The following is a 25,469-nucleotide window of genomic DNA, read 5'->3' on the forward strand; positions in this document are numbered from 1 at the left end:
ATGGATCCAGCTATGAGATGCCTGCCAAGAGCTTTATGTAGGGTGAAAGGGAGCAGGGCTGTAGTGAGTATTAGGGGGCATGGAATAAAAACTTCAATTTTGGACTTCCCTGGTGGTGCAGTGGTTAAGAATTCGCCTGCCAGTGCAGGGGACACAGGTTCGATCCCTGGTCCGGGAAGATCCCGCATGCCGCAGAGCAACAGCCCGTGCGCCACAACTACTGAGCCCATGCGCCACAACTGTTGAGCCCACGAGCCACAACTACTGAAGCCCGTGCGCGCTTTAGGGCCCACATGCCGCAACTACTGAGCCCACGTGCTGCAACTACTGAAGCCTGCGTGCCTAGAGCCCATGCTCCGCACCAAGAGAAGCTGCCGCAGTGAGAAGCCTGCGCACCACAACGAAGAGTAGCCCCTGCTCGCTGCAACTAGAGAAAGCCAGTGTGCAGCAATGAAGACCCGATGCAGCAAAAATAAAACAAACAAACAAACAAACAAAAAACTTCAATTATGACTAGGCCCAGCTTCTGCATTAGGAAGGAGTCTGGTACCTTCCATTTTCTTTTATGTTTTGGCTATTTTCTTTGCTCTGGGAATCCGTTATAGCATTTGCATTAATTCTGTACCTTTCTCTTCTGAGTTATTTTGACTACCTGGAAATCCACTGTCCATTTTTCAAAGACGGTTGGTTGGTGAAATAGGAAGAAACCCGGGTGTGGATCATATGTAAATTTATGTAGATTAATGCACACTGATGACATCTTTTCTCCTCTTCTACAACCAGACTAGGTAAATAAGAGACATTGGATGATCATCAATGGTTGAATTAATAAAAACTTAAAGCATAATTGCCAGGTTTGCAAGATCATAGGGTTTTAGTGAGGATAAAAAAAAGATAAGGTATGTAAAGCAGTTCTTCTCAAACTTTAACATGCATAGGAATCATCTGGGGAGCTTGTTAAACTGCAGACTTCTGCTTCAGTAAGTCTGGGTTGGGACCCAAGATTCTGCGTTTCTAATAAGCTCCCAGGTGATTCAGATGCTGCTGGTCTGTGGACCTCACTTTGGATAGCATTTAGCTTGTTGCCTGGCACATAGTAGTACAGCTGACTCTTAAATCGGGGGTGGGGAGGGTTAGGGTCTCCAACCCTCTGTCCGGTGGCAAATCCACCTATAATTTTACAGTTGAAGGCCCTCTGTATCTGTGCTTCCACATCTGCACATTCAGGCACCCATGGATCATGTAGTAGCAGTACGTACTTATTGAAAAAAATCTTGAGTTTAGGTGGACCAGGGAGTTCAAACCTGTGTTGTTGAAAGGTCAACTGTACTTGATCAATGTTGTTACTAAGTGACACCAGATAGTTTGTGAGGGTCAAAAAGACCCTCTACCACCAAATATCTTCTCCACCATTGTCTGAAAACTCCTGTGTTTTTATTGTGTAACATCTTTTTAAAAAGTGAATGTCCCTGGGAGCACTAGTGAGTGTGAATTAGACCAATTAAATTGCTGCCCTCACAGCTCTCAGAAATCAGCAGTGAAGGGTTTAGAATTGCTGCTGCTGCTTCTATTTCTTCTTTGCCAGCTTTACTGAAGTATAATTTATAAAATTGTACAATACAATAAAGTTCACCAGTTTTAAATTTTGCTGAGTTTTGGCAAATGGAGACAGTTGTGTAACCACCACCACAGTTATAGAGCATTTCCATCACCTCAAAAAGTTCCCTCATGGGACTTCCCTGGTGGCGCAGTGGCTAAGAATCCACCTGCCAATGCAGGGGACACGGGTTCAATCCCTCTTCCGGGAGGATCCCACATGCCGCGGAGCAACTAAGTCCGTGCGCCACAACTACTGAGCCTGCGCTCTAGGGCCCGCGTGCTGCAACTACTGAAGCCCACGCACCTAGAGCCCGTGCTCTGCAACAAGAGAAGCCACCACAATGAGAAGTCTGCGCACCGCAACGAAGAGTAGCTCCCGCTCTCCACAACTAGAGAAACTCCACGCACAGCAACGAAGACCCAATGCAAAAAAAAAGAAAAAAAAAAGTGCCCTCATTTCCCCCCTACACGGACTAGAAATTCTAATGGGGGGATAAGGAAGGGAATTTCAGAGTCAGAGTGGAGGAAGACCAACAAGGTCCAGTTGCTTCAGTTTTGCCTGGGAAGCAGGAGATCACAACCTTGCATCCTCTGTGCCTCCTCTCCACCCCAAGAGTGCTTTGGCAGATCTTCAAATCCCAGCTGAGTTGGATGTGTATTTTGTACCTTGTTAATTTAGAATGACCTACTCATCCCCATTTGCCCAGAACTTTACTGGTTTTAGCACTCAAATACCCATGTCCAGAAAACTCATCTTAGGTCCCAGACAAAGCATGATGGTTGGTCACCCTAGCTGTGACGTTCATGCCATTGTTTCTAAGCCTGAGGTTGCCATCTCATTTTAGAGTCACTCCTCTCATGTGAGCGCATAGTAGGCACTCGATAAATGAGTCTGTGGATGGACACAAATGAACCTCAGTTGTAGGCAGCTGCAGATTCCTGGCCTGGAGAACAGGAGACCTGTGTTCTGGTCCTGGCTCTGCCAGGTTTGCAGTGGTGTGATCCTAGGAAAGTGGTTTCTCACTCTAGGTATGTTTCCTCCACTGCCAAATAGGGGATCTTTAGTCATTTCTGCCTCTACTGTGATACTGCTCTCCCTGTACATGGGATTATGTTCTGATGTCACTTCCACTCAGCTTTCTCTCTCTCTCGCCTCTTGCTTTTTATCCCCTTCAAATATATATATATTTAGTAGATCAATAATTTATGTAAGGGCAGGTTGGTAATGGAATTGCTGATGGGCCAGGTTTATGCAGAGTGCTTCTGTGAGAGCAATAGAGTTTGGACCTTGAACCAAGCAGCTGTGGCTGGGAGTTGGAGAATCAAGTCTCTATCTTCAGCTAAGTGTTTGTGATTACCTAATTTGCTCTTTGTGCATGCCTGGGAGGGAAGACGGTGGGCATAGGGAGCCTGCTGTTCAGGAATTTTCCTGGGTGGATGAGGGGGTACCCTGGGAAATAGGATTTTAAAGCTTCTTGTCCACTGGAGGCAGTTATTTCCAGCTGAGATAGTGCCCAGGAAAGAGCATCCCAGGGTCTTATTCGGTATTCTAGCACAGAAGAAGGAATAAAATGAGAAATACCAGGACTTGGGCTGGAACCTGTGGCCACCTTAGGGTCAGGAAGCTGCATTTTTCTGTTCCTGGTTCTGCCATGTGCTGTCTGTGGAACTAGGGGCACATTGTGTAACCTCTCTGAGCCTCGGTGTTTGTCTCTAATTTTCCTTTTTAATGGAGGGGGTCTGCACTGCCTACCACACAGGGTGGTGTGATTCAATGAGGTAACACAGGTGGGAGTTCCCTGAATAAATGAAATATCAGGTGTTATCACTAACTTTAATCTTTGGACCTGTGTCCAAAGATGGCGTCTGATTCATGGGGGGAGGGAAGTGGAGAGAAATTGGGGGATTTTGTCTGCTTAGTTCTTCCAATAATGTCATCAATACCCCCTGGCTCCGAACAAGATAGGAAGGGTAGGTTCGAGAGAGGTACTACTTCTTTGGTCAGAAGACACCCCAGCCTAACTTCCTCTTTGACAATATTCCTGACTTTTGGAAAAAGCTTTTCCTTGGCTATAAAGTCTGCTCCTTCTGCCCTCATTTCCAAATTTTGGGGGCAATGGAGCAAGAACTCTGCTTGAACCCCTCAGCTAAGGCCAGCCAGATACCCCTTCCTACCTAGAGGGGGCTTTCTCATGCGACTGAGTGTCTCCCTCTGGGGCTGCAGGCCTGTGAAGGGTTAAGCGAGCCACACCCTCATCAGGAACAGCCTCGGACTTTGTGCTGAGCCACCATCTCAGGGCTCGCCTGGCTTGACTGGCACAGGGAGCCCTGGCTGGAGGAGGCTGCACAGAGGAAGGTCAGAATCGTGGACACTGGGAAGAAGAGGGTCGAATATTTCCTGTCTTCCCTGACACCATGGACAGCTCCCAGTAACGAGGGCACCTCTCCAGCCTTGGGGCCTGGGACTCCTATGCCCCCTTCCTGTCAAATTGGGATTTCATCCACCATTCTCCAAGAGACACTGAAGTTACACCCTAGTTCCAGTGTTGGGTGAGTCCTTCCTTAACCTGCCTCTACTCCTCTTTTCACATCTTTGGGTGCCCCATGTGGGGGCTGCTTTTCTTCCCTCTTCCCCACCTCCAACCAATCTTATTCCCATTCCTTTCAAATCTAAATCCAAAGAAGATGCCTTCTCCCAGCCCTGCTTCTGCTTCTCTCCCTTCCCTACCAAGTTATTTAAAATCTTAACTTTTTTTTTTTAATCTAGAAAATGTGGGATGATAATAGTGTCTACTTCATGGGGATATTGTAAGCATCAAGTGAATTCGTGTATGTAAAGTGTTTAGAGCCTGCCTAGCCCGTAGTACATACTACCTGCTTGCTAAAGGTTGCTATAATCAGTATTCTTATTGCTCCCTCCATTGTGACTTCACAGGAAGTGACAGGTGCTCCCTTTTCCCGAAGCTTGGGGAAGGCAGAGTGAAGGGAGAAGGCAGCCTGTGCCCACTTCTTGCCCCACCTTCCCTTCCTGCTTCCCTCCCTTCCCCCAGTCAGTTTCAGCGATGCAGGACAGGAGGATGTGGCTCTTTTATTCCTGTTAGGGAGTGGCATTGACCACTGTAATAGTCCTGTCCTGCACCAGGTCGCCCTGCCTACTCAATCCCCCAGGAAAGACTGAGGAGGGCTGGGCTTCCGCTCTAGGGAGCACCTGCCATATACCTAGTGCATGGAGGCCGAGCCGCACGGTGTCCCCTGCCCCTCTGACTCTGCTTTTCCTTGCCCATTCCCACTAGCTACTAAAAAGCTAGGTGTGTCCCTCTGGGGCAAAGTCCATGCCAGAAGCTTATGGTCATGGGTGTAAAATCTGGACATGGAAATATAGGGACAGACGTGTAGGCACATGCAGAAGTCCTGACAGCTACTTGCTTGTTGGGGAAACAAACCTCATTTTCATTTCTTTGGGGTATTCCAGCCTTTTACGGAGGAACTCCCGTCTCTGTCCTTGAGCTCATCACCTCTTCCAGTCCCCATTTAAAAAATGAATCTCACTGTAGCAATGAGACGGGAGGAAAGACACTGGCACAATTTTTCAAAGGGGTATGGGTGTGCTGGGTGACTGAAACGGGGGCTGTGAGAGGCGGGGAGTTGAGAAGGAGAATGGGGGACAAAGAGTCAGGGAGTCTGGACCCTGACCTCAGCCTCAGTGCAGGAGGGAGGGAGCTTTTGGTGCCTGGCTGTGGCATGAAGTTTGCTTACCCTTTCCTCCCCAGCCCTCTCCCCTGCAAGCACAAGGATGCTCCCCCGGCTGCTGCCTACTGGGTGCCTTCTTTACCCTGGTGGTCCTGTCCCACCCCCACCAACCCTAATTCAGGGTGCAGAGGATTCCCTCGCCTCCCACCAGGAGTTTCTGCAGCCTCCACTGTTAGCTGGGCTGGTCCAGAGGCCTTTCCCAGGTTGGGGGCTCTCTCTAGGGCCAGGACGGGGGGAGGGGAAAGCTCTCTTAGGTCCTTCTGCCTTCCTCCCCTCAAACAGTTACTGGCCTCTAAAGCTGAGCAGACATCAACAAACTGATCCCAGGATCAGTTGCTCCTCTGGACATGACTCTCCTGGAAGGGTCCATTGGGGTGGAGGACCTTGTGCTCCTGGAACCCCTGGAGCAGGAGTCTCTGATCAAGAACCTCCAGCTGCGCTATGAAAAAGGGGAGATTTATGTGAGTGTTTACGGGTGCCCCTGCCTGCGGCCGTGTGGCCAGAGAGTTCACGTGCCTCCCCCAACCCCCACCCTCGCTCATTCCCTTCATCTTCCCTGGCTCCAGACCTACATTGGGAACGTGTTGGTCTCAGTGAATCCCTACCAACAGCTGCCCATCTATGGCCCAGAGTTCATTGCCAGATACAGGGACTATACCTTCTACGAGCTGAAGCCCCATGTGTGAGTAGAGGGACCGAGGAAAGGTGACAGGGCCCCAGCTCGCTATGATGACACATCCTAATTTCCTCTTTCCTTCCTCCTGAAGGAGGTTCTCCAGCTGCCCCTTCCTCCCTTGGCCCTCTGGAGGCCCCTTCCTAGGCCTGTCACTTGCCTTGGTCTGGTCCAAGTGGGGAGGGCAAATGAGTCTGGGGGTTGCGGGTCGAGTGAAAGATGTTGTCCTGGACTGGTCCCACACGAGTCACCACCCACTTCCTCCCCACAAGCTATGCACTGGCAAATGTGGCGTACCAGTCACTGAGGGACCAGGACAAAGACCAGTGTATCCTCATCACGGGCGAGAGTGGAGCTGGCAAGACAGGTGAGGCGCCCGGGGCGGGAAGCCAGGGGGTCACTGCTGGAACTACCCCCTTGTCTCTTTCCAAGCCAGGCCCAGTTCTGCCTCCACCCCCTGAAATTCCTCCCTGGCTTTTTCTGACTCTTGAGTGGTGTGAGGTGCTGGGATGAGGGAGGTTAAGGGCATTGGTGGGGACCCACGTGAGGGTTTCTCTTGCAGAGGCTAGTAAACTGGTGATGAGTTACGTGGCGGCTGTCTGTGGGGAAGGGGAACGGGTGAACTCTGTGAAGGAACAACTGCTTCAGTCAAATCCAGTGCTGGAGGGTGAGAAGTCCAGTCTCTGCCCTCTCCACCCCCACCCCACCTGACCGTCCCCAGTGTTCCCCAGATGGCTGTTCTTGCTCAGCCTGAGAAACCTGAGATCGGCCTCATGGCTGGAGGGCCTTCCCCTTCCCCTGCTCTGGAGTCCCTCTTTTCGCCTCAGCCATCGTATTCCCCCTCTCCTCATCTCCACAGCTTTTGGCAATGCCAAGACCATTCGCAACAACAACTCCTCTCGATTTGTGAGTGAACCTCTCCCCAGACTGGGACAAGAGGGTGTGGCGCCTTGAGAGGGAGGAATAAGGCACAGATCCCTCCTGGACAGGGTGGTGAGAAGAGGAGGAAGCCATGTCTCTCTCTCTCTCTCTCTCTCTCTCTCTCTCTCTCTGGTCTCTGAAGGGAAAATACATGGATGTTGAGTTTGACTTCAAGGGATCCCCCCTTGGTGGCGTCATCACAAACTGTACGTGTCTCCCCATCCCACTTACCACCTGTCCCACCTGCCCCACGGTGTTCCTTTTGGCTAATCTGCTGCTGTAGGAAGGAGGAATGTTAGACTACCAGGCTTCCCAACCACTAGGAACACTAGGGATGAGGGCAGGATTAGAGGGAAGCTGCAGTACCTCCCAGGTCCTCAGAACATTATTTTCAAATTCTCTGCCAGATCTGCTTGAGAAATCCCGCGTGGTGAAGCAACTTAAAGGAGAAAGGAACTTCCACATCTTCTATCAGCTACTGGCTGGAGCAGATCCACAGCTGCTGAGTATGTGCCTGCCCCCGACACATGGCAGAACACCCCTAGCCTCCATTCAATGCCCAGAACCCCTGGGCCCCTCTGGATCCCTGTAGCCCTCTTCCCTTGAATCTCAGGGCAGTCCCCACCCTGAATCTCATCCACCTATTGTTGGGAACAAATCTCTTGACCTCTGTGTTCTCTTCCTTTTCTGGGGTTTTATTGCTAGGAATAAGCCTTCTTACCTCTTCACTGCTCTTATTTCTCTGTCTTGTCTGGATTCCTCTTTCCCCAAGCTGGCTTCAAAAATGGAACACTTATTTCCATCTACCATCTCTCCTATCTTCAATTTAAGGGACTTTATCCATAGCTCAGCAGGAAAGCACGCAGGATGTTACAAGTGTTGAAGAACTTTCAATGAGCTCTAGCTGAAGTTGTCCTGGCTCTACATCTGCCTTGCCCAGGACCTTGTCCTTGATTTTCTCTTCTTAGATAGTTCTGTGGAGGTTCCATTCAATCATTCATCAAACATCTCTTGGAAAAAAAAAAATCTCTTGAACACCTACTATGCTTGAACATTGTGCTAGCTTCTAGGGATACAGAGGTGAGTAAGAGACCTTGTCCTCGAAGAATTTAGTCTTCTAGGGATGGCAGATGCATGAACAGCTACATCTCAATACAGTGTGATCAGTGCCAATAGGCTCTGCAGCTGGCTAGAGGGGCAGAAGGCATGGAGCACCTTACGTTGTCTTGGGGAAGAGACCATCTCAGCCTGGATGCTGGTGGGCCTGAGGTGGCTCTGGCTGGGCGTTACTGCAGGGTCTGATGGGACTTCAAGCCCTGCCAGAGCTTCCCCTCTCAATCCCCCCTCTAACTGTGGGCACTGTGGGTATCTGGCCCCCAAGAACCTGTCCCTTTGGTTTCTGGTTATTCTATGCTGGACTTGTGCCTGTCTCCTTTCCCCCTCCTAGAGATCTCTATGGTTCAAGAGCCCCCACAGGTCTCATCCTCCCTCCTGGCTTAATTGTCTTGATTGTATTCCATTTGTCTGAATCATAGGTACTAGAGTTGTGCTCTGGCTGATTCTCACTCACTGATTTAAGCTGAGTCTGGGTGGGGCCTCCCTCCCTGGTGTCATCATCCCAGGGCCTTTCTGACTCTTCTCCTTCCAGACACCCCTATTTAGCAGGCTCTTGTTTCAAAATTTGTGTTTCAGGGGAAACTGCCATTAAACTCTAGTTTGAGAGTCACTCCCTGATTCTCAGATCATTTGAATAGCAGATAACTGATACCCTTCAAGCTCCATGATTAACCCATTCCTTCCCATCTCAGGTGAACGGCTTTGACCATTCCCTTGATTCATTTATTAAAAAGAAAAAAGTTCCTGCATGCCAGCCAGGCACACAGAATATGAAGATGAAAAACACAGTCCCAACACACAAGTTGTTCATTTGTAGGAGGGACAGAAAAAACCCCAAAGCCCAGCCCATGTGATGTGGTCTGGGGTAGAGATGCACAATGGGGGAACACAAGAGGGCCATTTGGCTCAGCTACACGCAGAGAAAACCTTCCCGAAGGGAGTCAGGGTTGGGGAACATAGTATCTGTCACTTGGTTGGTGCTTTGTGAACAAATAATGGGTGCGCCAACCTGGGCCTAGGGCGAGGCCTCGAGGCTGGGGGTGGGTGGGAGATGTGTGCTCACCCTTCTTTCCTCACCTTCATCCTCCCAGAACCATTGAGAACTGAGCAGGACAGAGAGGTTTCTTGTTTGTTTTTATTGTTTGGAACCCTGAGGGTGGGGAAAAGAGTAGAATGAGGCTTTTCTTTCATAAAAGTTGGGGAAAACATCAACAATTATGAACACCCAAACCCTAAATACCACTTAAAAATGTAGTCTATCATCATAGGAATTAGTGATCCCAAAGCAAAAGAGGCAGGGGAAGAACCTAAAACAAAAATGGCTCCTCTGAATAAATGAATGAACCAACCTCTAGGACAAGGACCATGAGGGTCAAGGCTGGAGGACTCCAGAAAGCATGTGTACTGACCCTTTTCCCTCATGCTGGCCCTCCCAGAGGCCCTGAAGCTTGAGCGGGACACAAATGGCTATGCCTACCTGAACCCGGGGGCATCCAGGGTGGATGGCATGGACGACACTGCCAACTTCAAGGCCCTCCAGGTGAGTACCTGGGATGGGCCATTAGGCCATGCCCTGAGCCCAGGCTCTGGCTTTGAGAAGGGAGGCATTGGACTGGCACCGCAGTTCAGCTTTGGACTTCTCCTTTCTCTCCAAGAGTGCGATGACTGTGATTGGGTTCTCCAAGGAGGAGATTCGGCAGGTGCTAGAGGTGGTGGCCCTGGTGTTGAAGCTGGGGAATGTGGAACTGGCAGACGAGTTCCAGGCCAATGGGGTACCAGCAAGTGGCATCCGTGATGGGAGAGGTCTGCACCCAACCAGCTCCCTGAATCTCCTGCTACAATTTCTGTTCTTCCACCATCTCCAGCATAATAGACCTCACTCTGATTCAGTCCCCCTCTGCCCACTCAGGAGTTCTTCCCCAAACATACTCATTTAGAACTCCCTGTGAGGCATATTGGAATGAGGTTTTGATGTTTGGTAGACCTAGGTTCTGGGACCTCTCTGAGTCTCAGTGGATTCTTTGCAGAAATGGGGACAATTACACTCATTTCAGGAGATTCTCATATTAAAGGAGATAATGCCTGCAAAGTGTCAAGATCTCCCTTTCCTCCTCCTCCCCAGAGATTCCTCCAGAGCCATGTTCTGGATTGGCTGTAAGGACTTCCCCAGTAAGACCCAGGAACAGCAGGCTTTCAGCAGTTTCACTTTTCAGCCCTCCCTCCCTCCCCTGGGAGCAAGCCCTCTCTCAGGCCATGTTGTATTTCCTCATCACTCCAGGTATTCAAGAGATTGGGGAAATGGTGGGTTTGAATTCAGTGGAACTAGAGAGAGCTTTGTGCTCAAGGACCATGGAAACGGCCAAAGAAAAAGTGGTCACTGCACTGAATGTCGTCCAGGTGAGGGGCCCTGTGGGAGGAGGCTGTGTTTTGAGTCTGTTCTGTGGCTGCCACACTAACCAGTTGGCACTGCCCTGCAGGCTCAGTACGCTCGGGATGCTCTGGCTAAGAACATCTACAGCCGCCTTTTCAACTGGCTAGTGAATCGAATCAATGAGAGTATCCAGGTGAGAGACTGCCCTCCTCCCTCAGCACTCTCCTCTGCCCGCCCCATGCCTTGGGTTCTGAGATGAACGGAGTAAGGAGGATAGGGTGTATTTATTTATTTACGATAATGTAGTGTTTTGGAAACATCTCTGTTTTTTTGAGTTCATCTATTTGGGTTCCCTACTTACCAACTGTGTGGTCTTTCAGTTTCACAGAGATTCTGAACCTCAGTTTCCCGATTTGGGAATTGAGACACACTAATGCCTACTTGTTTCACAGGATTTAGTGAGGATCAGATGAAATTGTGTACATGGTTACCATATAACCCAGCAATTCTACTCCTAAGTATATATCCAAAAGAACTGAAAACAGATGTCCACATAAAAACCTGTGCATAAATGTTCATAGAGGCATTATTCATAATAGCCAAGAAGTGGAAACAACCCCAGTGTACATCAACTAATGAATGGATAAACAAAATGTGGTATATCCATACAGTGGGATATTATTTGGCCATCAAAAGGCATGAAGTGCTGATACATGCTCACCGTGGATGAACCTTGGAAACATGTTGAGTGAAAGAAGCCAGACACAAATGGTCACATTTCGTATAATTCCATTTATATGAAATGTCCAGAGTAAGCAATCCATCGGGATGGGAAGTAGGTCAGCAGTTGCCAGGGGAATAGGGAGTGACTGCTAATGGGTTACGTGTATAAGATTTCACCTGAGGATGATGAAAATGCTCTGGAATTTAGTGGTGGTGGTTGTATACCTTTTGAATATACTGGAAAAAAATCCCACTGAATTGTATACTTTTAAAGGGTAAATTTTATGGTGTGCAAATTAGGTCAAAATAGAACTATTATTTAAAAATTCGTATGTGAAAGTGCCATCAATTTAGAATCTGTTACCAGAAGGCAGCAGGGTAACATAGGATTTGAATCTAGATTTGGGTAAATGTTTAGCTCTTTTGAAGTTCGATTTTTTTTCATCTGTAGAATGGGAATAATCACACCTTACAGGGATAGATGGATTAATAAAATAAGATCATAGGATTTTTTTGTAAAATGCTCTACAAATATAAGGGATGGTTATTTTTCCAAGAAGATTTTAACGTCTTTCTACTTTGTACCATGGGAGCATTTTCCTGGAATCTATTACATCTTCCTTTTCCTCCTTTCCTCCCTCTTTGCTTGTCCTTCAGCATACAGAGGAAGAGGGAGAGTAAAATTACACCAATTCCTTTCCAGCTTGGTCAAGCTCACTCAAGTTCTGTTTGCTCCCTGCTTGACTCACATCCCAGAGGGGCCTGGCCTGGTGTGTAGAGGGCCAGTCCTCAGATTTATCTTTTCCTCCTCTTCAGGTGGGCACTGGGGAGAAAAGGAAGGTCATGGGCGTCCTGGATATCTATGGCTTTGAAATATTAGAGGTGAGAGAGCTTCAGCAACCTCAGCACCCTGCTTCCTGAGGGTTAGGAGCAGCAGGCTCACAGCGGGGTGTGAGAGAGGGGAGGTGGGGCTGCGACGGAGGAAGTGTCTTGGGCTGAGCTGGTCTCACTCTCTAACCTGTGTACCCACCACAGGATAATAGCTTTGAGCAATTTGTGATCAACTACTGCAATGAGAAGCTACAGCAGGTGTTCATAGAGATAACGCTGAAAGAGGAGCAAGAGGAATATAAGAGAGAGGTAAACGAGGACTTCCTGCTTCCCCTCTCTCAGATGACTTCTAGGCGTATGCCAGATCTTTCTCCTTCATCACAGCTTCCTCTCAATTGTCCCCAGATGAGAACACTAAGGACAAAAAGTTTCCCTTGCACAGCTGAATATTCCAGCATTACCAAGAAGCCCTAATTCTCTGCTTTCCACCCCCAGTTCCCCATCCTGCCCTCCAGGCCAGGAGAGGAAGGGAGCAGATTGATGGAAGGGTGTCGGGGTGGGTAGGGGTGGGGGAGAGGCCTGACAAGAGTGAAGTGACGGCTGTGCTTGGCCCAGGGCAGGCTGTGAGCCGAATCTAGAAGGGGCATTTCTCCTGGGCTTGGCACCCTACCACATCCCTTTCGGTGCCCTCCTCTGACGTCTCAGAATCTTTTGTCTCCTCTGGGCTGGACTGATGTTGCCGTCTCCTCTTGTAGCACCCAGACTTCCTCACCAGAAATGCCCCGTGGCTCAAAGTTTCCACACTCCTTCCCCTGGTCATCGAAAACCGCACCCCCCCCCACCCCGCCGCCCATTTTCTATGGCTAAGTGTTAGAAAAGCTCTCTGATTGAGCTAATTCACTCCAAAGTGTGAATGGCTGAGTCTCAGTCATCAAAACCCTCCCAGGGATGTTCCCTGTGATCTCTCAGGAACCTGCTGTGGCAGAATTCCAGACAATGTGGTCACAACTAAAAGTTTTTTTAGTTTTGTATGTTTTTACTTTAAAAATTTAAATTATCAAATAGATATACACTCCCATGCTTCAAGATTCAAAAAGCTTAAAAAGGTGTATAAAGAAAGGTCTACTTCCCACCCCATCCCAGCTTCCTAGTTCTCCCCCCGCATCTAGAGGCAACTGAAGTCAGCCTCCTTCCAGAGGACTTTTATGTGTAATCAAAAAAATCTGTAAATATATTTTCCCTCAAAATTTATTCAAGTGGCAATGAATACACTCTGTTCTGCATCTTGCTTTCACCAGTTAACAAGAGACTTTTCTGTATCAGTACATGAAGATGCTTTTCTATAGCTGCATAGGATTGTTCATTTAGCCAGTTGGGGAAGGTATTTTGAGGATGAAGTGGGAGGGCAACTTTACTTAATTCCGCTCTGCATTTCCTAAAGACTTGTGAGGGAGGAGGAAGAGAAAGGCTCGTGTTCCCCAACCACACCTGGGAATGGCCTGAGCCTGGGAGGTCTGGCCCTTGGCTGATCCAGAGCTCTCCTGTCTATAGGCCTGATACCCAGCAAAGCTCTAAATTAGAGATGCATGGTCTTATGGGTCTTCTGCTTCTATACCATTCTTGCTTTTTAAAAAACAAATAATACAGCCCCAAAGTATCATGTAGATCAGTGGTTCTGAAAGTGTGGTCCTGGACCAGCAGCAGGAGTATCCCCTGGGGACATGTTGGAAAGACAAATTCCCAGGCCCTATCCTAGACCTGCTGAATCAGAACCTGGGGGTGGGGCCCAGCAATCTGTATTTTAACAAGCCCTCCAGGTGATTGTGACGCACACTTGAGTTTGGGAATCACTGATGAAGGGCTTTGAAGATGTATCAAATTAGCTTTGTTGTTTGATGATAAACTCACCTATGTGCTTTGGTTCCATAGCTTGTTGCCAGAACAGTATGGCCATTTGCTCTTCTACATACTCAAGGACCCTTCCCCACTCCCACAGTGGGGTAATCCCAACATATTCCACTTCCTTCTCCAACCTACAGCACCTACATGGCTTTCTGCACTGTCTCGCCCTCTCTCACAACTGCTCTGGGTCCTCCCACACGTCTGCCCACCCATCCCACAAATTCTCCATCAACCTTGGAGGGATAAGGATGTGATTGATAGAAACCACACCAAGGACCCCTCTGAACTATAGGGCTTTCTGATGGTCCTTGGTGGGGTGGGTGAAAGGGGGCCTGGTTCTGGTGAGACCGTTGGAGACTTGTCTTGGACCTGCTCCATGTAATTTGTCATCTCCCGTTGCCAGGGCATACCGTGGGTGAAGGTGGACTACTTTGATAATGGCATTATCTGTAACCTCATTGAGCATGTAAGTTATCTTTCTCTCATCTCTGGGACCTCCCCCTCCAGACTGCCTGAACACCCTTCCCCTGTCTCTCTCTACCCTCCCCCCCCACCCCACTTGTTAAGGATGGTAAAGAGGGCAAAGGATGAGGGGGCAGAGGGGCGGCAGTGAGGATGTGGACGTCTGGAAGGACCAGGTCTAGGTTGGGCTGATCTTGTTCCCCTGGCCAGACTCAACGAGGCATCCTGGCCATGCTGGATGAGGAGTGCCTGCGGCCTGGGGTGGTCAGTGACTCCACCTTCCTAGCAAAGCTGAACCAGGTCTTCTCCAAGCATGGCCACTATGAGAGCAAAGTCACCCAGAACGCCCAGCACCAGTATGACCACAGCATGGGCCTCAGCTGCTTCCGCATCTGCCACTATGCGGGCAAGGTGATGTCGCGGGGCTGGAGGGTGAAGACTAGGGCCTGGGCACAGGCTGAAGGCAATGGGGGAGGCACTGGGGGGAGATGAGAACCAGGAACACTTTGCAGTGAGACTTGGGGGGCCACGCGCACGACAGACAATGTGGTGGGCTCTCCAGACCAAGAGCGGTTCCTGTACAGGTGACCTACAATGTGAACGGCTTCATCGACAAGAATAACGACCTACTCTTCCGGGACTTGTCCCAGGCCATGTGGAAGGCCCAGCACTCCCTCCTTCGGTCCTTGTTTCCTGAGGGTGATCCAAAGCAGGCGTCTCTCAAACGCCCCCCAACTGCTGGGGTCCAGTTCAAGGGTTCTGTGGCCATTCTCATGAAGAACCTGTATTCCAAGAAACCCAACTACATCAGGTGACATGCTGGGCACATAGGGGAACATGCTGCATTTGTGATGACACTTGCAGGGTCCATGCATGGTAGAACATGTCCGTGCGGGGGTGGGGGGGTGGTTGTCTCTGGAATAGTTTACCAGAGCCCTTTTCCTCATGAAAAACAGAGCCAGCTGAGGAGCTGAGAGTCCTGTAGTGGGGAGAGCATCATGGTCAAATAAGGACCATGCTATAGTGAGTGAAACTGGGAAGGCCAGTGTGTCTGCTTCCTCTTTTCAGCTAACGGGAATGTGTACAGAATAGAGGTGTAGAGACCAGGATGGGTGACACTGGTAAGGGTGTAGCTCCTGTAGCCCGGGCCTTGCCTCACCTCCCACCAGGTGTATAAAGCCCAATGAGCATCAGCGGCGAGGTGAGTTCTCCTCGGAGCTGGTGGCCGTCCAGGCTCGGTACTTGGGGCTGCTGGAGAATGTGCGGGTGCGACGAGCAGGCTATGCCTTCCGCCAGGCCTACGGGTCCTTCCTGGAAAGGTACCGATTGCTGAGCCGGAGCATTTGGCCTCACTGGGACGGTGGAGACCGGTAAGACTCAGTGGGAGACTGGGGAGAAGGGAAGGGCAGTGCAGGGAACCTCTGTGGGGGAAGAGACCAGGTGGTGCCATGTGTATCGCTGAAGCTCAGTGAAGGGATTCTCGGGGAAATGAATTGAATGATCACTTTTCAGAGGCTCTGAAGTCTGTTCGAACCCTGAACTCTTCTCCTGGGGTGAAAGGGGGTAGAGGAAAGGTGGGAGAGGACCTCCCCCTGGGATGCCCTTTGGCAGCTTTCCCCACCTGCTCCTGTAGGGAGGGGGTCGAGAAGGTCCTGGGGGAGCTGAATATGTCCTCAGAGGAGCTGGCCTTTGGGAAGACAAAGATCTTCATCAGAAGCCCCAAGACTGTGAGTTGGAGGGTGCACTTGCATTTGGTGGGCCTGGAAGGTGGAAGAGTTGGAGAGCCCACCTGAGTGAGAGGCTGGGCGACGGGAGCTTCTAGAACCTGGAATGAATAGTGGATGAGGAAGTCTCTCTGCAGAGACTTTATCTCTGGGAACTGAGTTCTTGGGTTCCTGCCCTACCTGCCCTGAGCCCTGGAATTAGGTGTGCTTGCATTGCTGGTCTGAACGCCTCTGCCTGAAGCAGGACTCCTTGAGAGTCAGGGTGTCTGAGTTTCCAAGTCTTAGCACAATGCCTGCTAAAGAGTCAGAGCTCAGTAGCTGCTTATTAAGTGAATGAATGCATAAATGAATAAGAGGACTAAGGAACGATTGAATAAAACACTGGCTGGGAAGCCTTTGGTGCCGTGGGGTTCCCCTAGGTGAGCCTCTCTGTGCCCCCCTTCCACCTCTCCACAGCTTTTCTACCTGGAAGATCAGAGGCGCCTACGAATCCAGCAGCTGGCCACACTCATACAGAAGACGTACCGAGGCTGGCGCTGCCGCACCCACTACCAGCTGATGCGCAAGAGTCAGATCCTCATTTCCTCTTGGTTTCGGGGCAACATGGTACCTGTTATCCCCAAAGTCCTATCCCCCTTACTCTAATAGGAGAGTGGGAAGTGGAGAGGTGGTTCAGGAGGTGGAGTTTTTCTAACAGGCCCACTGTTTTCTACAGCAAAAGAAACGCTATGGGAAGATGAAGGCATCAGCATTGTTGATCCAGGCTTTTGTGAGAGGTTGGAAGGTAATGGGGAAGGGAGAGGGGTTTCCTCCCCTCACGTGGCTCCTCCGGGTCATGCCAGCTGCTGCTGGTGGGGAAGACTAGCAGAGAGAAGGTCCTGCCCACACCCAGGACACATCTCTGTGTGATGGTATGTCTGTGTCTTGGTGTGTTTCTGGGTATGCTCTGTGTGTGTCTGGGAGTGTGGATGCATCTTGGGGAGATCTGAATATATGCTTGGGTGTGTTTCTGACTTAGCAGCAGAGCTCTGCCTTCTGCTTTGAGTGTCCTCCTGATTGCCAGCTTGTCTGACTTTACTCTCTCCCTCCAGGTATAGTCTCAGCTCTTTATCTTACTCTGTTCTTTGTGTGGTTGAAAAATAGTAGAACCTCTTCTAGTCCTGTCTTCTGTCTTCCAGGTATAACTCTCTATCTTTACTTTGGCCCTTTTCTTGTATGTCCCTGCCAGGCCCGCAAGAATTATCGAAAGTACTTCCGGTCAGGGGCTGCCCTCACCTTGTCAAATTTCATCTACAAGAGCATAGTAAGTGGTGGGGATTGAGGGTGGAAACGGGGCATTGAGGAGGGAGGGACAGGTTGTGAAGAGGAAGTATGTGGGGTTTGAGAGGAGGTGACTCAAAGCTTTTCCCCAAGAGCCTCCTCTATCTGATGTACTTAAACCCTGGGAGCAGAGGGGACGGGGCAGCAGCCTGCACGGGGAGGGCCCCAGCGCCTAGGGGCCTCGGGGCAGAATCAGAGCACATTTTGGCATGAATAGACACTGCAGGCAACCTTGTGGCAGGAAGGGGTCCCAGCACACCCACCAACTAGTCCATGGTGAGTAGGCTGGAGAAGAGACTGGGGCTAGGTGGTTAACAACAGTTGAAGAGGCTGCGCCTCATTGAAGAGCAGAGAGAGGACACACATGGGGTTAAGTAACCCAACCTGCCGAGATTCATTTTAGGGTTGGGGATGAAGGTGGAGGAATCATATCTTCCTTCTATCTCTTCTGACACTGTAGCAGGCCAGGCTGAAACTGAATCTCAGGAAGGACCTTAATTCTGGAGGACTTGGGTCAGGGTGGGCAGGAAGAAGCCAAGAGCAGGCTTGGACGTTCAAACTATGGACAGTTTCCAGTGAGAGGAAAACAGGGACAGAGAGGGGTGATTTCCAGAGACATATATCCGATAGCAATAGTGCTTCTGAGAAGTGTTGGAGGGAAACCAGATGGAGGAGAGCAGCACTCCATTGAAACTTTGGGAAAGACCAGAGAGAAGAGTGGGAGATCTTGGACAGAGGGCTGGAGTGAATTAGAACTGACCTTGGCTGATTTGATTTTTGATGGTTGTTAGGACTCTTACTGACTTTGCTCGTAAAGACACGAGATGCATTGGAGCTCCTCTCTGTTCCCTTGGCTAAGTTGAGGAATGGAGGCTCTGGGCCTCTTTCCCACCTCCCTGAGTCTTCCCTGTGTCCTCCTCCCCCTCCCCGGGGAAGCTCCATTGTCCTAGGCCTCTTCCATTGCCAGGGCTCTCCTCAGGCAGGCTCCAGGGTGTCTGCCTTACCGGAGTACGTGCTCTCTTGCTGCACACCTGAGACCTGTAATCTGATTTTGCTCTTATCTCCTGAATGACCTCTAGTCTGCCTTCTCTTTCACCTGTATATCATCAGGCATCTGCTGAATGTCACCGCAGGAGCTGTTGCCTTTAAACCAGTATTTCAATAAATCAAACCCACTCTGGAAGTCTGCGTATAGGGGACCACAGGGCATTGATTGCCCCAGTGTTTCTGACTAGTCCATATTTTGCCATTGCCTTGCCTATAACTCACTTACGATGTGCTAAGCCCTTTACATGCATTAACTCTAATGCTTTCAACAACCCTCTGAGGTAGGCCCTTATATTTCTCATTTTATTTTATAATTAATTAATTAATTGAACTTTTTTTTTTTTTTGGCTGCTTTGGGTCTTCGTCGCTGCACGTGGGCTTTTCTCTAGTTGTGGCGAGCAGGGGCTACTCTTCGTTGCGGTGCACTGGCTTCTCATTGTGGTGGCTTCTCTTGTTGCAGAGCACGGGGCTCCAGGCTTGTGGGATTCAATAACTGTGGCAAGCGGGCTCAGTAGTTGTGGTGCATGGGCTTAGTTGCTCCGCAGCATGTGGGATCTTCCTGGACCAGGGATCGAACCTGTGTCACCTGCATTGGCAGGTGGATTCTTAACCACTGCACCACCAGGGAAGTCCCGACCTTTTTTTTTTTAAAGCACAAAACCCTATATACTAAAATTGTACACATCAAGTATTGGTCCAATCTTATATCAATCTATTTACAGTCAATTAAACAGCACCATGGTTTTCTTACCTAGGTTAGTTAAACATGCCCAGAAAATTGTTATTCAAAGTATATGTTTTTTTAAAATAAAATATACTCTTTCCCTCATTTTATTGGTAAAAACTAAGGCCCAGAGAGGTTGAATAACTTGTAGGAGTTCCATAGCTGGTATGTGGTAGAGCCGGGATACAAGCTATTTGACTCTAGTTTTAACCACCACCTATGACTGTTCCCCTCCCCTTCCTGCCTCACCACTCCCAACACACTCACAGAGGCCTGGGCAACCCAGGTACCCATGGCTCTGGGTAGACCTGCACGCAGGAGGGCTGCATAGGGCAAAGCAGAACTTTCTAGATCTAAAAAAAAACAAACAAAAAAGAAAAACCTCAGAATCTCCACATCAATTGGAACATGGGGGATTATGGGACATGCTAAGGAATGTTTATTGAATTAAATCAAACCAGGCCAAGGACTGGGGACTCCAGGGTGATTAGACCAAGCCCACTAGATCTTTGTTGGGGAAGATACAAAGAGCTTGGATAGTTCCTGGAGAGTTACAGCAATACACTGTGTGTTCTGCCTTTTTCTATTTTAGTTTTTTAACCTAATATCTCAGTAAAAAGTTTTCACAGAGATTCCAAAAAGTTGGAAGTGTTCAAGGTCAAGTTATTTTCTATACCTTCAGTAATTCTATCCCATAAATAAACAGGGTGCTAGGTGTTCCCTGAGATATAAAGACTTAAGAGTCCTTGTTCTAGATTGGGGGAGACTAAACAGTCAGATGCCATGGGTGAAACTTGATTGGATCCTGGATCAAGAAAAATAAAAACAAAGTCAAAGAGTACATTTTTAAAGTTTATAAAGGACATTAGAAGAGATTTGCATATACATTACTCTTGGGTGAGTGTGTCCAATTAATGTTAATTTTCTTAGGTATGGTGATAGAATCATGATTGTGTAGGAAAATATCCTGGTTCTTGGGCAATGCGTGCTTAAGCTTTAGAGGAAAATGTTATGATAACTGTAACTACTTTAGGATGCTATAGTAGCCAAGATTTGTACATATGCGTGTATTTATATACTTACATGCATTTGTATTTATGTGTGCGTGTGTTAGAAAGAGCACAAAGATAGGGTAAGATGTTAACATTATCAGCTGGTGAATTTAGGTGAGGAGTATATGTTATTCAGATGTTCATTGCAATGTTGTTTCAACTTTCACTCAAATTAAAAAAAATTCAAAATAAGTTGTATTACATTTTAAAAATTAAAAAGTAAAACCTTAAGTCAGATTATGTCACTCTTCCCCTAAGACCCTCTAAAGGTGTTCCATTTCACTCCACATAAAGCCAAATGTCCTTACCACAGCCTACAAGTCCCTTCATGATCTCTCATTCGCTAACCTACTCTCTGATCTTTTCTTCTCTTGCTCAATTTAGGCCAGTCACACTGGCTTTCCTTCTTGTCTGGAATATGCTACCACTCATTCCTGTCTCAGTTCTGCTTTTTTTTGCATCATAGCATATATAATTATTGGAAGCTACAGTCTATGCTTATTTGCTTGTGGGCTGTCTCCTGCTCCACCCACAGTAGAATGTAAACTCAGTGAGAAGAGACTTTGTTTACTCTGTTCACTGCTGTGTCCCCATTCCTAGAACAGTGCCAGGCACAGAACAGATGCTCAATGATGTTGAATGGTGAAAAAACTCAGGACCTAGCATCCTGACTCCCAAAGACTCACCCTGTAGAAGAGGGAGATTTCCATGCAAATAACGGTAGTACGAAAACAAATGTATAGACAAAGTGCTATGGGGCTTCAAAGAAAGGAGGGACACCACTGGCCCAGGGAATCTGGGAGGGCTTTGAGCTGCATCTCCAAGGATAGGTAGAATCTGGGTTGGAAGGGTTGAGCTGAGAGCAGCATGAGCTAAGGCACAGAGTGATAATGAATGGGCTGGGCAGAGGGCAAGTCAGGGAGTCCAGTCTGGTTGGTGTGCCAGGACGAGATAATGCAGGGGATCCTGTGACATGAGGTTGGGCTCTAAGTAGAAGACTCTGAATGCCAGGTTGAGGTGTTGGCCTTGACTGAGCAGAGAGGAGGGAAGATTTGGTACCTGTCCAATAGCTAACACAGACAGTGGGGCAGCCATCTGTAGGCAATTATGAGCCTCGAGAATAGGAAGCTACAGAAGCAAAATATTAAGGCCAGTTTTCATATTGCTCCTCCCACCTCACTACCCTGTGTAGAAGGTATCTGCTTGGAACTACTCCTTCTCTCCCCTCCATCTCCCGTTCACGCTCTTACTGCCCAACCTCAAGTCTACATTCACACTGAAAGAGATCAGGAGGGGACTCCCTTCCATCTCCTCAGCGCCACTTGTTGCTTCTCCCTGTGGGTGGCCTTCTCCCTGAAAGTGGTGGGATCTGGGTGCCAGTTTGCCTGTCAGGAGGTCTTCTCATCATCCCACTCCCAACCCCCCTGCTCCCAACCCAGGCACGGAAATTCCTACTGGGGCTGAAGAACAATTTGCCGTCTACCAATGTCTTGGACAAAAGGTGGCCAGCTGCCCCTTACAAGTACTTCAACGCAGCTAACCAGGAGCTTCAGAAGCTCTTCTACCAATGGAAGGTGAGCGGGGCCTGGGCAGCCTCTCCTGGTGCTCAGGCAACTCCTCTCTCATTTGTCTTCTTTTTTTTTTTCTCCTCCTCCTGATTTTCCTCTTCTGCCTCCCTCTGCCACTTAAATTTTTTTTTTATTGTGGTAATACATAAAATTTACCATTTTAACCTTTTTTTTTTTTTTTTTTTTTTGCGCTACACGGGTCTCTCACTGTTGTGGCCTCTCCCGTTGTGGAGCACAGGCTCCGGACGCACAGGCTCAGCGGCCATGGCTCACGGGCCCAGCCGCTCCGCGGCATGTGGGATCTTCCCGGACCGGGGCACGAACCCATGTTCCCTGCATCGGCAGGCGGACTCTCAACCACTGCACCACCAGGGAAGTCCATTTTAACCATTTTTAAGTAAACAGTTCAGTGGCATTAAGCACATTCGCATTGTTGTGCCACCATCACCGCCATCTGTCTCCATACTATTTTTCATCATCCCAAACTGAAACTCTGTACACATTAAGCAATAACTCCCCATTCCTCTGTCCCTCAGCCCCCAGAAAGTATGATCTACTTTCTGCCTCTACGAATTTAACTATTCTAGGTACCTCATATAAGTGAACTCATGCCACATTTGTCCTTTTGTCTGGCTTATTTCACTTAGCACAGAGTTCTTCTACTCAAGAAATACTTTAGAGCACCTGTCTGGGAGTAGGCCTTGCGCTGTGCTGTGGGCACACAGCCCTCCTGGGGCTTGTATTTGACTGCTTCCATCCCCCTCCCCCAGCATCCCTCAGTCCCCCTTCCCCTCCCCAGTGCTCCTCCAGCCCCTGCCCTCTCTGAAGTGTCCTCCTTCCCCTCCCCTGTCACAGTGCAAGAGATTCCGGGATCAGCTGTCCCCGAAGCAGGTAGAGGTCCTAAGGGAGAAGCTCTGTGCCAGCGAACTGTTCAAGGGCAAGAAGGCTTCATACCCCCAGAGGTGAGTGCCTCCCAGACCCTGTGCAGTTTCATCAGTAGCAAAGAGAAGATTCCCCAGGTGGAACAGAGCTGTGGTTCTCAAACTTTAGTGTGCCTCAGAATCACCTGGCAGGCTGGATAACAGCCAGGTTGCTGCATGCCCTCCTCAGAGTTTCTGTTTTAGGAGGTCTGGGGTGGGGCCAAAGAATTTGCTTTTCTAACAAGGTCCTAGGGGATGCTGATGTTGGTCCTGGACCATGCTCTGAGAACCGCTGAGACACAGGGTATGGCGGAGGATGGGGGATGGAGCACGGGAGGACCAAGATGGGAACTCAGGTGGGGAGGTACAAGGACCTTGGAGGTCGGAGGTAAGGACCTTATCTCCACTGCGTACCTCCCGTGTGTCCTCAGTGTCCCTATTCCATTCCACGGTGACTACATTGGGCTGCAAGGAAACCCCAAGCTACAGAAGCTGAAGGGCAGGGAGGAAGGGCCTGTTCTGGTGGCTGAGACTGTGATGAAGGTCAACCGTGGCAATGGCAAGGTGAAGGCCCATATCCTGAACTCCTCCCCCAGCCTGATCCAGAGCCTCGGCTGGTAGCTGGAAGGGTGGGGATGCATCACAACCCTTCCTCCCCCTTTCCTGTTCTGTCTTTAGACTTCCTCTCGAATTCTCCTTCTGACCAAGGGGCATGTGATTATCTCAGACACCAAGAATTACCAGGCCAAGGCTGTCGTGGCACTGAGCAGTGTGGCCGGGGTGTCAGTCACCAGCTTCAAGGATGGGCTTTTTAGCTTGCATCTGAGTGAGGTATCAGAGCTGGGTGGGGACAGGGCCCCAGACTGGAGAAGGTGGTGGGCATCACAGGGCTGGGGCGAGCTGGAGGCCATGGAGAGCAGACCTCTCACTCTGGGCTTTTGATATCTCCCAGGGTGCTCCTGAGGAGAAAAAAATGAATCCCTTCCCTGCTGTTTCTCTCCTTCCTAAGATATCATCAGTGGGCTCCAAGGGGGACTTCCTGCTGGTCAGCGAGCATGTGATTGAACTGCTGACCAAAATGTACCGGGCTGTGCTGGATGCCACGCAGAGGCAGCTTCCAGTCACCGTGACTGAGGAGTAAGGCCATGAGCTGGGGGTGAGGGATGGCTTGGGGCAGATGACGAAGCTGGCGGTCATTGTGACCGGGAAAGTTTGTCCTGTCAGAAAGTGAAGCATACTGTGTCAGGTCAGGGCCACCCAAGTTCTCTGCGGCCTTGAGTCTTCTGACACAGGGGGCTGGTGGGGGGATGTACTTGCCTCAAGAAGGGGAGGGGAAGCCACCATGAAAATACAGGAGTAGGGGTGAGGGGATGAGGGCACTAGCTTTGTCTTTCTGTCTGTTCCCCCTCCAGGTTCTCAGTGAGGTTCAAGGAGAGCAGCTTGGCTGTCAAGGTCATCCAGGGCCCTGGGGGTGGTGGGAATGGCAAGCTGAGCTGCAAGAAGAAGGGGAGTCGTTGCCTGCAGGTGACTGTACCATGAGGAGGTGCAGCAGTTTCTTCTTCCTGGACCAGCACCAGACCGACTCCCACCCACCCACCTTTGTGGGAGGCTCCCGTGCCTGAACCTTCTGATGGGAGGTGGGGCTCAGAGAGTGCAGAACCCTTGAAGAGGACCTTGCTTCTCCCAATCCTTTCCAATCCTCTCTCCAAACTTAGCTTCCTCCCGCCCTCAGCCTCTTTGCCCACTAATAAAACAAGAGGCTTTGCAAACGTTTGGTCATGTGGGTGGCTCCCTGTTCCCCCATCCTTTCACTGGCTTGTACTTAGACCCTCTGCCCCCCTCCCTTTCCTCTCCTCAGGCTCCTTGGAGCCAGCTAATGCAGATAATAAGAATGAAAAAGAAGGGAAATTGTCTCCGGGCTCCTTGACCGGCTGAGCTCTGGCGGGGTTTGGAGAGACTGGGGTGGGGGTGGGGAATTCGGGGATGGGGCTCAGGTCGCAGGTGGCCAATGAGCTGATTCATTAAGTGTGTCCCTGGAGGGAAGAAGTGAGGATCCCTGTCTTGGCAGAAACTGGGATTCTTTGGAGATTTAGCCCGGAAAGAGGCCCAAGGCTGGAGGGCTCATGCGAGCTGAGGTGAGCTGGGGAATGCAGGGTCCCCGGCTTCATAGCCCCCCCTCCACCCCAAGCTCAGCACTGGGCTTTGTCACACCTGCCCCCTGGCACCCCTTTCCTTTCCATACAGCAGAGATGCCAGGCTGCTGCCGACAGTTATCTTACTAATCACTGCCCCACAGCTGAGTCCTGCAGCTGGTGGCACTTGACAGGGGGACACGCCCCCCACCCAGACTCTCCCATCTCTATGACTGACCTCTTCCCTCTCATCTTCATTTATTTTCCATGTGTCATCATCATTATTTCTTTCTTGGTTTCCAACTGTCTCACACCATCTCGTTGTCCCCGTTGCTGTGGGCTCTGACTAATGTTAACACGTAAGAGTTTGTGTAATGCTTTAAATATCACCCTCCCCCACTTCCTTCATGGCTATTTCCTCATAGATTCTGTCTTGTCTAAGCCTCTCCCACTCTGCTCTCTACCTTTGGGGAACAAGCAGCTCCTGGGTTTGCAGTAAACTGTAGACTGCGCTCTGTGCGAGCACACAAATGGCTGCCTTTGGTTTCTGTCTGGACGCCTCTGCCTCCTTTCGGACCTCTACCTTCCCTGCCTCTTCCCTGTCCCCGCTGAGTTCACTGTGCCTCGAGGCTGG

The 25,469-nt window shown here is 49.7% G+C and overlaps 1 protein-coding gene across 1 annotated transcript; it reads left to right on the plus strand.

The window, feature by feature from the left end:
* Positions 1–5,687: 5,687 nt before the first annotated feature.
* MYO1A (myosin IA) lies at positions 5,688–24,242 on the plus strand. Its single transcript, XM_060112484.1, has 27 exons — positions 5,688–5,810; positions 5,916–6,031; positions 6,295–6,389; positions 6,585–6,689; positions 6,882–6,928; positions 7,086–7,149; positions 7,351–7,449; positions 9,496–9,599; positions 9,715–9,862; positions 10,338–10,456; positions 10,537–10,623; positions 11,970–12,035; positions 12,189–12,293; positions 14,290–14,352; positions 14,559–14,759; positions 14,933–15,159; positions 15,518–15,718; positions 15,982–16,075; positions 16,529–16,678; positions 16,788–16,856; positions 17,301–17,375; positions 21,655–21,789; positions 22,639–22,745; positions 23,135–23,267; positions 23,382–23,534; positions 23,713–23,840; positions 24,116–24,242. The coding sequence occupies exons 1-27, from the start codon at positions 5,697–5,699 to the stop codon at positions 24,240–24,242; spliced, it is 3,132 nt and encodes a 1,043-aa protein (XP_059968467.1). The 5' UTR covers positions 5,688–5,696.
* The last annotated feature ends 1,227 nt before the right edge of the window (positions 24,243–25,469 follow it).

This window comes from Mesoplodon densirostris, chromosome 11 (genome assembly GCF_025265405.1).
Source record: "Mesoplodon densirostris isolate mMesDen1 chromosome 11, mMesDen1 primary haplotype, whole genome shotgun sequence".
Taxonomy (NCBI): domain Eukaryota; kingdom Metazoa; phylum Chordata; class Mammalia; order Artiodactyla; family Ziphiidae; genus Mesoplodon; species Mesoplodon densirostris.

Coding starts and splice junctions, on each gene's coding strand:
- MYO1A (XM_060112484.1), top strand. CDS start 5,697: ATGACTCTCCTGGAAGGGTCCATTGGGGTGGAGGACCTTGTGCTCCTG. Junction 9,863..10,337: donor TGGCATCCGTGATGGGAGAG/GTCTGCACCCAA, acceptor TCATCACTCCAG/GTATTCAAGAGATTGGGGAA. Junction 16,076..16,528: donor TCATCAGAAGCCCCAAGACT/GTGAGTTGGAGG, acceptor ACCTCTCCACAG/CTTTTCTACCTGGAAGATCA.